Source organism: Scyliorhinus torazame, chromosome 4, assembly GCF_047496885.1.
Source record: "Scyliorhinus torazame isolate Kashiwa2021f chromosome 4, sScyTor2.1, whole genome shotgun sequence".
Lineage (NCBI taxonomy): Eukaryota > Metazoa > Chordata > Chondrichthyes > Carcharhiniformes > Scyliorhinidae > Scyliorhinus > Scyliorhinus torazame.
The window spans coordinates 188,913,149-188,926,638 of record NC_092710.1 but is presented as its reverse complement, the minus strand read 5'-3'; the positions used below and the strand labels follow the sequence as shown (position 1 = coordinate 188,926,638).

Here is a 13,490-nt window from a genome sequence, read left to right as displayed (position 1 = left end):
AGGTTCCTGACAGCCTTCTTTGAGGCGATGTCCAAGGTTGGGAGGGTGAGGCCGTGCTCAAGACTGGCAGTCTTCGGGGTTTCGGACGAGCCAGAACTACATATGCCCGAGTGAAATACTTGATTCACCCACCCCTTCCGCAAGTCTGGTTCCTTAGCCGCAGGTGAGTCTCCTGCAGAAACACCACATCAGCACTCAAAATGTTTCAGGTGGGAAAATATCCTCGACCTCTTCACTGGTCCATTCACCCCCTACATTCCAGGTTACCAGCCGAATAGGGGGTCTCCCACCCCCACCTCGAAATGGAGTCAGCCATTTCCACCAAGAGGGGTCATCCAACTAGTGCTTATAGAGTACAAGCACCAAACCCACCAGCAAGACAAAACAAGATAAATCTCTAGTCAGTCAGTAAACCATCCCTAACCACCACCCCGCCCCCCCCCCCCAACACCAAAACCACATACCAATAACTAAAGTGAACAAAAACACATAAATCCTACTTCTATTAACCCGAACCCAAAACTGAACACATACCCCAGGTCATTATCCAGGTTTAAATCAAGCGTCAGGAGTTGTTTGCCAGCAGTAATCTCGGAGGACCAGACTGGGCTTTCTAAGGCCCGACAGTTGTCGGTCAATATCAGGTGATTTTTGAATGTGGTCATGTTCCCATCTAGGGGGAACATACCTGAAGTAATCATCTCCATGAATTCAGAGAAGGCTTTCGATCGGGTGGTGGAGGTACCTCTTTGAGGTTCTGGGACGATTACAATATGGGCCAACATTTATCTCCTGGGTGAGACTGTTGTAAAGTGCTCCAATGGTGAGTGTCCAGTCTAATGCGGTGAGCTCAGGGTATTTCCAGCTGGAGAAGGACACGAGGCGGGGATCCCATTGTTGCTCGGGCTGGCAATTGAACAATCGGCCATCGCACTTAGGTCGTCTATATAAAAAAGATAATGGAGCTATTGAGGAAGTTTGGATACTTCTCGGGGTCCAAACTGAATGGGAGCAAGAGCAACATTTTCCCGGTGAACCCCATGTAGGGGAGATTTGGGAACACTGCCGTTCAAGCTGGTCACGACAAAGTTTAGATATCTAGGGATTCAGGTGGCTCATGAATGGGCCCTTGCTGCACAAATTAAACTTGGCCAGTCTGATGGAGGTGGTGGAAAGGGACTTGAAGAGATGGGATGCCCTCCCACTCTCCTTGGCAGGGAGAGTGCAAACAATTAAAATGAACGTCTGCTGACATTCCTATTTGTGTTCCAGTCTCTCCCGATCTTCCTGCCTAAATCTTTTTTTTGTTATGCTGGACAGGGTAATCTCGTTTTTTATGTGGGTGGTACAGCTCCCGAGTTTCGGAGAGCCTTTCTGCAGAGGGGCTGGTGTTACCAAAATTAATGTTCTATACTGCCGGCCAACATTGAGAAAGTGCAATTGTGATTTGGGGAGCGGCGGGGGGGGGGGGGGGGGGGGGCAGGATGGAAGCGGCCTCCTGTGTAAGGTTGTGTCTACGGGTGTTGGTTACTGCCCTTCTCCTGTTCGCTCTGGCCAGATTCACAATGAGCCTGTAGTGGTGGCATTTCTAACAATCTGGAACCAATTTATGCAACATTCTAGATTGTGTGGCATGTCATTATTGCCACCAATCTGCAGTAACTATAGGTTTGCAGTTAGGGATGGATGAAACTTACCTACACTGCTGGGACAAATCTTGTGCAAGATATGAGATCTTTCCCCAAATCCCAATGACTTCAGTTTTGCTAGGGTTTCCTGATGCCACACCCGGTCAAACGATGTCAAGGATTCCTCATCTCTTGAGCTCAGCTCTTATGTCCGCATTTAGACCAAGGCTATAATGGGGTAAGGAGCTGAATGGTCCTTGCGGAACCCAAACTGGGCATCAGTGAGCAGGTTATTTCTTTGCAAGTGCTGCTTGATAGTAGTGTCAATGACTCCTTCCATCACTTTGCTGATGTTTGAGAGTAGGCTGGCGGGAGGTAATTGACCAGGTTGGATTCGTCCTGTTTTTTGTGAAAAGGCCATACCATAGAATCCCTACTATACAGACCATTCGGTCCATTGAGTCAACACTGACCCTCTGAAAGAGCACCCTACCCAGACCCACCCCCCTATCTTATCCCCGTAACTCCACCTGACTTAAAATTACCCCTTATCATGGCCAATCTACCTAACTTGCACATCTTTGGACGGTGGGAGGAAACTCACACAGAAACAGGGAGAATGAGCAAATCCCACACTGTTAGACAGACACCCAAGCCTGGAATTGAATCTGGGTCCCTGGTGCTAACCACTGTGCCACCGTATCGCCCTGGGCAATTTTCCTAATTTTTGCCAGTTTTGTAGCTGTTCAGTAACAGTTTGGCTAGAGGTATGGCTAAATATGCAGCACAATCTTCAGTACTATTGCCAGAATGTCGTCAGGGCCCATAGCCTTTGCAGCATTCAGTGCCTTCAACCATGTCTTGATATCATGTGGAGTGAACGGAATTAACCGAAGACTGGGATCTGTGATGCTAAGACCTCAAGGGGAGGCCAAGATGGATCACCCATCCGGCACTTCTGACTGAAGGGGGTTGCAAATATTTCAGCCTGGTCTTTCACACTGGTGTGTTGGGCTATCCAAGCATTCAGAATGGGGATATTTTCAGAACCTCCTCCTCCAGGGAGTTGTTTAATTGTCTACCACCATTCATTATTGCTTATATCGGATTCATTGGTTGTAGGATTGCTTAGCTGTCTAAAGCTTGCTGCAAGGCATGCAATAATAGTGAGGTTGCATTTGTTAGATGTTCAATTTTCTGCACTGTCATTTAATGCCATCATGTTTTTCTTTGGAAATTTACATAATTGCAGCCTACATTAAGCATTGCAACATCATGGATAAACTGTTTCATGGAATTTACAGTGCTGAAGGAGGCCATTTGGCCCATTGAGTCTGCACCAGTCCTTGGAAAGGGCACCCTTATTAAGCCCACAGCTCCACCCTATCCCCATAACCCAGTAACCCCCACCTAACTTTTTTTGGACACTAACGTGAATTTATCATGGCCAATCCACCTAACCTACACATCTTTGGGCTTTGGGAGATAACCGGTGCACCCGGAGGAAACCCACGCAGACACGGGGAGAATGTGGAGACTCCGCAGTGACCCAAGCCGGGAATCGAACCTGGGATCCTGGAGCTGTGAAGCAACTGTGCTAACCACTGTGCTACCTACCTGCATAACGCCTGAACGACATCCAGGAAGAGAAAGAAATAGCTGCAGAGGAAATTGCTCAAATTCAAAGTCAAATCCCCCAAATTATGTTTCTGTCAGGTGAATGTAAAGGCAAGTCAGATATTCATATAGTGCCTTCAAGTGTCTCACCTGACCTTTTGCTCAAATTTGTTCACCAAAGTGAAAATCACAATTAGATTGCCTTGTGTGCATACAGTGTAACCAGTTTTCTGAAAATTCTTTTAATGAAGTCACCATTGCCATCCATTGGTGGAGAATTGTTACGTGCAAAGTTTAACAGATATTTTTTCCCTCAAGTGGAATAAATTGCTTTAAATGTAAAACTCAGTACAGTACTTAAAGTAGGATACATTTGTTTCAAAGTTCAAATACCATCCTCGGGATTTTTAAAATTAATGATTCCATGACTAGTTTTTACTGTAAAGTTAAAAAAAAAAAGTATTTTACAATAGCAGGTTAATTTGTAACTAAATAGCCCTAAAACAATTCTCTGAACATCACAAGTTTAAATATATATATTGAAAATTAAAAACAGGTTAGTTAACTATTTAAGATAAAACAATTTAAACTTACAACTTATTGCCTTCCAAACTGTGATAAATTGGTTATGTTGATAATAAATATTCAGTAAATGGCCCCAATAGTGGTCTCACTACTGTACATAAAATAGTACGGCCCGATGAGTAAAACGGTCAATAAAGTAGTTAGACATACAAATTAGATTTAAAACAAACATACTCGGATCTCCGGAAAGCAATGACATCTGTTATTGGGAATTCATTCAAAAGCATATTAAGATAATATTTAAATGTGGTACATTTTGGAAAACAAAACTATATTTTTCTTGATGTATTTTGTTCAATTATTGATGCAAAAACTCATTTATGTTCATTACACAATCGACATGGCCAAGCATTGTGGTGGTATAGCACTGCATTGATCCTGTAGCTTAGTGCTAAACAACCTCAAATTTTTGACAAATTAATGATCCCAGAGGTAAATTTATTATATTAAATTACATTTAAAACAAATGAACACTGCAACTTTAGGGTTTTAAGAAAAAAGGGCTTCACCATGAATTGTGAGCATTCGTGAAGGTTAATTTCTGGAATTGCAATCTTCCCCTACTTCCCCTCCCATTTGAGCCCAGGAATTCCATTCTCTCCTGTTTGTTCCCGTCTCCTGTCCCTGCCTTCCAACTTTTTCCAGTGGTGTAAGTGTAGCAGAAGGCATATCTTTGAGGTAATTGACAAAAAAAAAAACCAGAGGCAACAAAAGGAAACTATTTGTTTTGCATAAGTTATGATGTGGAATAATGTTGCTTGGAATGGTGGTGAAAGCAGATTCAGTCAAAACATTCAAAAGGGAACTGTATAAACATGAAGGGGAAATCTTTGCAGGGCTCTGGTGAAAAAGCAGGGAACTGAAACTAATGGGTAGCTCAGGTCGAACAGCCTCTATCTGTGCGGTATCATTCTATGATTCACATCAAAGACCCATCTACCTTCTCCAAAACACTTCTGAGCACTCCTTTGCAAGGCCATCTTATAGAAGATATTGCAAATACTTTCCTGTCCTCAAATATTAAAACTCTCATTTTAGTTCTTTATCCATGTGTCATACATTTACAATAATTCTGGTTTATTCTACATTTTCCAATGTTCAGATTTTATCTTCATTATAAGCATCTTCACCAGTTGCATCAATATGATACTTTAGAGAGTAAACTAAAAGCACTGATAAAGAGGGGCATTGCTGCTAAAGCATCTGGTCTTGCACTCATCAAGACAAACTCAAGAATACCAAATTTCAACAATCACAACAATTCATACTACAGGAGAAAAGATTGGTTGGCAAGTCGACACTGAATGGCCGAGGCATTGTTATTGAGAAAGTAACAGGCTCCCCAAACTTCTTGGTAATTCAGCAATCATGCCACCGTCATGTAGCAAATTCACTTTTGAGATGGAACAGTCTAATGTCCTCCCTTTTCGTGACAACGCTGAGAAATCTGTAAATTTATTCTCTGCATTTGTCTATCATAGAATTTACAGTGCAGGAGGCCATTCGGCCCATAGGGTCCGCACCGACCCTTGGAAAGAGTACCCTACTTAAGCCCACACCTCCACCCCATCCCTGTAACCCCACCTAACCTTTTTTGGACACTAAGGGCAATTTATCATGGCCAATCCACATAACCCGCACATCTTTGGACTGTGGGAGGAAACCGGAGCAAACCCACAGACACGGAGGGAACGTGCAGACTCCGCACAGTGACCCAAGCCGGTAATCGAACCTGGGACCCTGGAGCTGTGACGCAACCATGCTAACCACTGTGCTACCGTGCTGCCGTCTATCATAGGCTTATCTTCGAGATGCAAGTGGTAATTCTTACAAATGGGGTGCAAACATCAGTCCAAAATGATGTTCTGCCACACAGTTGAGCAATATTGTGCATGAATTTAGGTGCTGGTGAAATGCCAGGTATGTAGGCCATACGTTCCAAAATTGGCTGTTTGAATCAAAGAAGTTCCTTTGGCTGTTTGTAATAAGTAGAGTACAGACTGTAGTGAACAAGCCGAGTAGACTGCACAAAACCAGCCGAGTACAAACTGCCTGCGCTTCAAAAACCCAAGACAAAATGGCTACTATTGGATGCCATTCCATGATTGGCTGACACATGCTGAACACTCGTGAGTGCGCTAATACTAACAACCAATTTAAGATGATCAGCTTGTAATGTGGCTCATTTACACTTGCTGGAAGTGACATAAATTCATACTCAAAGACCTGCGCTCTGCAAACAAAAGGAATATGTTCAAGCCTTGCACGTTTTTTGAATTATCCAGGGGCTTTGAGAGCCTATAGTTCCCCACTGCTCTCTGCATGGCAAAACCGCAGCTAATCAACGTGCACTTGCCAACCAATCAGTACACCTTTATATTGCAGAATAAATTGTTGTGATCGTTTGAAATCCTGTGTGCTAGAGAAAAATGTTTGGCAACATGTCTCTCTTTACAGCAATATTCAAGTTCTGCACTACCAACGACTACAAAATAACATTTGTATATTATGTACAATAACAAAAATAGATTAAATACCTTGAATTGGGTATAAACGTTTCACAACATTTACTAGTGTCCAAATCTAGTCTAAAGGTATTGACTGGTTTAATAATTCTAAAATCCTAAATCAGTTAATCCAACGTGTGAAATTCTAATTTCTGGAATGTCCTATATTAGCCTGTAACATTTGCCATAATCTTCAATAAAATTGTTAGTGGAATTAAAATAGTAGAAGTACTATTAGAATAGTTGGGCAGCACGGTGGCGCAGTGGTTAGCAATGCTGCCTCACGGCGCCGATGTCCCAGGTTTGATCCTGGCTCTGTGCCACGGTCTATGGGCAAATCTCCCAGTGATTGCATGGGTTTCGACCCCACAACCCAAAAATGTGCAGGTTAGATGGATTGGCCACGCTAAATTGCCCCTTAATTGGAAAAAATGAATTTGGTCCTCTAAATTTATTGAAAAAAACTTTATGGCACGAATGTGGTCCTATCCCCGCCGGGGGCAGGGGGGTCATTGTGGTGCTGGATGCGGAAAGGCCATTGATAGGGTAGAAGTAGTATCTGCGGTTCTGGAGTGGTTTGGGATTGGGCCCACGTTTGTGTTGTAGGTGAGTGAGACTGTTATACAAGGACCCTAAGGCTAGTGTTCGCACTAAAAATATGAGCATGAAGTATTTTCAGCTGTATAGGAGAACTACGTAGGGGTGTCCTATGTCCCCGCTCTTATTTGTGTTCGCAATAGAGCCATTGGCCATCGCATTGAGGAATTCGGGTGAGTGGAGGAGGATAGTGAGGGGTAGGGATGGAACATTAGGTATCCCTGTATGCTGATGATCTGTTGCTGTACATTTCGGACCTGGTCCCTAGAATGGAGGGGGAACAATGGTGTGGTTGAAGCGGTTTCATGCGTTCTCTGGGTATATATTAAACCTGGAGAAGATAAGAGTGTTTTTCCCCACTGGAGAAGGGATTTAATTTGGGGGTATTGCCGTTTCATTTGACGGGCACTCATTTTTGGCCTTTAGAGGTGCAAGTAGGGGGGGAATGTGCTCGACTTCATTAGTTAAACTTCACGAGTCTGGTGAGTAGGGTTAAGGCAGACCTACAGAGGTGGGATAGTCTCCCTTGTCCTTGGCAGGCCAAGTGCAGTCTGTAAAGGTGAACATTTTGCCACGTTTTCTGTTCCTATTCCAATGCTTGCCGTTTTTTTTGGCAATGGCATTTTTTGCAGGGATAGAGAGGCTGATTTTGACTTTATTTAGGTGGGTAAGATTGTTAAGATCCATCGAACAGTCCTGTAAAGGGACCGACAATCAGGGAGTTTGTTGTTGTCGAGCTTAATCTACTACTATTGGGTAGCATACGAGGAAAAGGTGTTGGGTTGGTGGGGGGGGGGGCAGGGGGGGGATCAGATGTGACAACTATGTTATAGACAATTTGATTCTTAATTAGAAAACACATTCAAATGCTAACTAATTCACATTTTCTGCTCATTTTCCTCTTGACAGATTCAGAAAGAGTGATTGTGGGAAAGCATCTGGCTCACAAAGCTCAAGAGTGGCTCCAATAACACTAGGCTAAATGTGGTGTTCATACCATCAAAGCAGGTTACTCTACTGCGTGGGAAGTTCTGCAATATGAATTGTTAAATATGGCTTAAATGTAGGGGGGTTTAAGAAAACTAAAAATAAGAAAATGGAAGCACAGACTTTACAATTTGTAACAGCTGTTAGGCATAAGTGGTTAAACGAAATATTTCTCCAAAAATAAAAAAAACTAAATTCTTCATTGATGCCTATTCTCATATCAGAGGTTAAAATATACCTATCCAATGTATTTTATTCCTCTCTTTGTACTATTTATATCCTTGTATCTAGCAGTTGGGCAGATTAGCTTCAAAACTTGTTTGTTATTTTAACATTCCCCCCCCTTCCAAAACGTTCAGTGAATTGGCATTTATAACAAGTTAATCACTGGTAGAAACCTACACCCCTGGTACTCAATTAACTTTGATCTGAAACCAGCTATTATTCATAAGTTGGAGCAAGGGAGGAAACAAGCACGCTGAATATATTACATAAAATAATGAGCGACAATGAATTCCCGTCGTTACAGTTTCAATTGGTCCAAAACAAACGTAATCATCTAAGAAAGTGTATTTCATTCCAAAAGGCAGATGTGTGTAAACTGAACTGAAACCCAGTTTCACAGAATTATTTTGTGCACATTCAGCATAGTTTTTCATTAAAAGCAATTTGCTGAAGTTTTTCCAAGTTCAGATCTTCCAGCTTCTTTCCTGCCAACTGTTAACATCCGCATTCACATTGGATATTGTATTCTTCATGTCCGAGGTGGGGGAATTGGTGACATATAATGTAAACAATGCTGAATGACCGAGCAATGTAAACCTCCCAGCATTTCCTTAGAATAATTGCAACACCATTCCATTACAACGTTAGCATTTTCGTAAATAGAAAGATAATTTCGAGTGGTTCAGCAAATCCACCTGTCTTTTGTCCCGGAAATGAAACACAATAATTACTCAGATAAATCTCATTTGTTTGCCATCCACGAGAGGTAGGTATTCCACATCAGTGCAACAATCTGAATAAGGGGCAACCTGCGTTGAAATAAAAAAAATTGAGAGTGACATAAATAGTTTATTTGCCGGGACAATGAATTTAAATTTAAGTACAGTTTTGTTTCAAGTTGAAAAATCAGGCAAATAGTAATTTGCTGGAAGGTAGTGGTTATTCTGATGCATATGATCACAATGCAGGAAAAGTAACAGCAAGGCAGATGTGCAGTTAATGGCAGAAATCAGGAATTTGCTGTCCGAGTTAGCCCATTCCTCTAGGAGCCTCAACAAGCTGAATTATGTCAAAGCACTCTCACTGAAACGCAAGGAAAGGCATGAAGTTGTAGTGCTTACCCACTAGATATCTACTAAACAAAGCAGAAAACTTAGGGCTGCTTCTGTCCAGTATCAGTGTTCAACGATATAATACGTCCTCATTATTACCAAACGATCTCTTCGAGCACTGAAATTAACTTGGAAGTATGGAGTTTTCTCCCTCATTTTAAATAAACAAATTAAGTTTTTTAAAACTTCTGTTTGCCTATTTAATCTCTTTCAATTCCACCTTCCTGTGTCTTTCTATTTCATGGTGGTGTTGTAGTAATCCACAGGCCCAGGGTAATACTTGCGGACTTGGGTTCAAATCCCACCATGGCAGATGGTGAAATTTGATTTCAAAATTAAAAAAATTCCGGGATTAAAAGCCGAAGCATTAAACAATTGCCGATACTTACAAAATACCATCTGGTTCACGAAATGTGCTTTAGGGAAGGAAATCTGTCATCCTTACCTGGTCTGGCCTACATGTGATTCCAGACCAGTAGCAATGTGGTTGACTCTCAAATTCCCTCCAAGGATGGGCAATTAGGGATGGGCTATAAATGCTGACCTAGCCATCGATGCCCACATCCCAGGAACCAATTTTTAAAAATGGAAAATTAATTAAATATCCTAACATGCATTTAAATCAATATTTTCCAGACTCTGCGTGTCTCGTTAAAGACTCTGCATTTGATTGGTTAAAAGGCACAGTTTCCGGTTCTGCTCACACAGATTCCAGCAGAGAATACTGTTTAGGATTTCCAGAGTAACTTACAGTGAAAAAACTCTCAGAAAATCTTTGGCAAGTGTAACAAACAGATGACATTGCTTGCTCACCGCAAAATCTGCACCATGGCACCAATGACATTTATAATCCAAAAACAACTATTTCCGTCTGTATATAGCAGTCTGTGTGGGTTTCCTCCCACAAGTCCCGAAAGACGTGCTGTTAGGTGAAATGGACATTCTGAATTCTCCCTCTGTGTACCTGAACAGGCGTCGGAATGTGGTGACTAGGGGCTTTTCACAGTAACTTCATTGCAGTGTTAATGTAAGCCTACTTGTGACAATAATAAATATTATTATTATTAAGTAGGATTGGTGTCTTTGCTTGTCGTTCACTTAGAACTGGACACATAATAAATATCTTAGATCTGACAGATAGGCCAAGCATTGCAGGTTGTTGAGAGCACCGGTTTGCAGCAGCACAAGGTAAAGGTCTAGTTTTCTCTGCCAATGAGCTTTTGGTTTGCTGGGTGTTGTTCTTGCACATCTCCCAGTGGCTGGTCCATGGTTAGGCCAGTGGAGTAATGGAATGTCGATGCCCGCCCACAAACGCCACGTGGGATCAGAGGCAGAATAAAGAGAAGGAAAACTTGAAAGCACCTTCAAGTAAGTGGCAGCATATGAACAACAGTTCTACGTTAAATTGGTTAATCTGGTATAAACATGAACATTTTATTAAGCTCTGCTCTAGTCACATTCCTTCCAACCCAACTTTCATTCTGGATAATTTGAGATGTATAGAAAAACTGAAATACTTTCATGGTACAGTTTGCATATTTTATGAATTCCTTTCTTGTTAAGTTTTGAACGACAATTGGAATCTCTGAACTGTACACTGCTTGAAAGGTATAGATTTTGAATAGGGTTGGACAGCTGCAGGGAGGAGAATCTAGAATCAGGGGACTCAGTCTCAGGATACGTGGTAGACCATTTAGGGCCACGATGAGAAAAAATTATTTATTCAAAAGGTAGTAAACTTGTGGAATGGTCTACCATGGAAGGCTGTGGAGGCCAAGTTACTAAATATATTCAAGAAAAATATATGTTTAACATTTATTTTAATGGCATCAAAGGATAGGGGAGAAAGCAGGAATATGACATTGAGATAGAGGATCAACCATGATCACATTGAATGATGGAGCAGGCTCGAAGGGCCGAATGGTCTATTCTTGCTTCTAGTTTCTATGTTTCTGCCAGCTAAAGGGCCTGGTAATCAGGTGTTGTATTAATTTTAATAGATAATTCATCATTAAGGGCTTATTTCAATGATTCATTTCACCCAATCAGTTTTACCAGATCTAAAGTGGACCCCACTGAATAGAGACAAGGGGTGGAATTCTCTGTCCCGCCGCAAATGTTTTCTGGCACGGCGTGCCACTGCCGGCAGCAGGATCTTCCATCCCGGCAGCCAGCCAATGGGGTTTCCCATTGTGGGCAGCCCCACGCCATCGGGAAATCCACCGGCGAAGCGGAGGATCCCGCCGATGGAGAATCCAGCCCAAGGCCTTTCGACGCAGTATTGTTAGAGAACAAGAACAATTTCTGTTAAAGTAAGTTGTCGAGCGTACTATTCCTTTTCCAGTTCACAACGTGAACAGTTGACCCTCAGCATTACAGAATACAATTTAAACATTTAAAAATGTGTTTGTGATGCAGGTTTTGGCTCTAACACCACTTCTAGCTGGTACAGTTTACAACTGGACCATGGCCACCCAGAAGGAAATGCTTTTCTATCTGTTACTTGGGGAAAAGGAGGGGCGGAGCTAAAGACAGATGCCAAGTAAGCGAGGCTGCACCAGAAATAGTTGCACAGCAGCACTTACCGGGGAATCCTGAAAAACAAATTATTTATGAGCTGTGGACATCACTGGCTATGCCAGTAATTGTTGGCATTGCTAATTGCCCTTTGAGGGTAGTTAAGAGTCAACTGTGGATCTGATGTCACATGTAGGCCTGACCAGTGACCTTACCACTATGTCACCTTCAACACTGATACAAATATGGATTCATTTCCATTTAAGGTGTGGTTGCAGGATTTTCAAATCTACAGCAGCACACTGAAAATTATCATAGAATTCATAGAATTTACAGTACAGAAGGAGGCCATTTGGCCGATCCGAGTCTGCACCAGCCCTTGTAAAGAGCACCCTACCTAAGCCCACACCTCCACCCTATCCCCGTAACCCCACCTAACTTTTTTGTACACTAAGGGCAATTTAGTATGGGCAATCCACCTAACCTACACATCTTTGGACTGTGGGAGGAAACCGGAGCACCCGGAGGAAACCCACGCAGACACAGGGAGAAACTCCACACAGTCAGTGACCCAAGTCGGGAATCGAACGTGGGACCCTGGAGCTGTGAAGCAACTGTGCTACCGTGCCCCCAAATTCTGTCTGACAATCAGCCAGCTTCAGAGAATAAAGAATAGGAACAGGCTCTTCGGCCCTCCAAGCCTGCGCCGATCATGATGCCTGTCTAAACTAAAACCTTCTTAACTTCTGGGGTCCGTATCCCTCTATTCCCATCCGATTCACGTATTTGTCAAGATACCTCTTTAACGTCGCTATTGTATGATTCCACCATCTCCCCCAGTAGCACGTTCCAGGAACTCATCACCCTCTGTGTAAAAAAGCTTGCCTTGTACTTCTACTCAAAACTTTCCTCCTTGCACCTTAACCCTATGTCCCCTAGTAATTAACTTTTCCACCGTGGGAAAAAGCTCCTGACTATCCACTCTGTCCATGGCCCTCAACCTCCTTTGTTTCAGTGAAAATAATCCAAGTGTATCCAAACTCTACTCATAGCTAATACCCTCCAGGCCAGGCAACATCCTGGTAAACCTCTTCTGTGACTTCTCCAAAGTATCCACATCCTTCTGGTAGTGTGGCGATCAAAATTGTACACAATATTCCAAATGTGGCCTAAGGTTCTGTACAGCATGACTTGCCAATTTTTATACTCAATGCTCCGACCGATAAAGGCAAGCATGCCATATGCCTTCTTGACTACCTAATCCACCTACGTTGCCACTTCAGTGATCTGTGGGCCTGTACACCCAGATCTGCCTGTCAATACTCCGAAGGGTTGTCATTTACTGTATAATTCCGCCTGTATTAGACCTTCCAAAATGCATTACCTCGCATTTGTCTGGATTAAACACCATCTGCCATTTCTCCGCCCGAATCTCCAACTGACCTATATCCTGCCCTCTGTCAGTCCTCTTCACTGACTGCAACTGTGTCATCTGCAAAAATACTAATGAGACCAGCTACATTTTCCTTCAAACAACAAAGGTCCCAGCACTGATCCCTGCGGAACACCTTCGGGCCTTCCATTCAGAAAAGCACCTTTCCACTGCAACCCTCTATCTTCTATGACTGAGTCAGTTCTGTATCTATCTTGCCACCACTGATCCCGTGTGACTTCACCTTTTGTACCAGTCTGCCATTAGGAACCTTGTCAAAGGC

General features: G+C 42.7%; 1 protein-coding gene across 4 annotated transcripts in view; it reads right to left on the bottom strand.

Moving 5' to 3' along the window:
- Positions 1-3,471: 3,471 nt before the first annotated feature.
- The window catches only part of mpv17 (mitochondrial inner membrane protein MPV17), a 95,860-nt gene continuing 85,841 nt past the window's right edge, over positions 3,472-13,490 (bottom strand). For all 4 annotated transcript variants that reach the window (XM_072499016.1, XM_072499015.1, XM_072499013.1 and 1 more), the window contains one exon: positions 3,472-8,955. In XM_072499016.1, the coding sequence (XP_072355117.1) occupies positions 8,889-8,955 (67 nt within the window). In that variant the 3' untranslated portion in view covers positions 3,472-8,888. The remainder of the gene's footprint in view (positions 8,956-13,490) is intronic.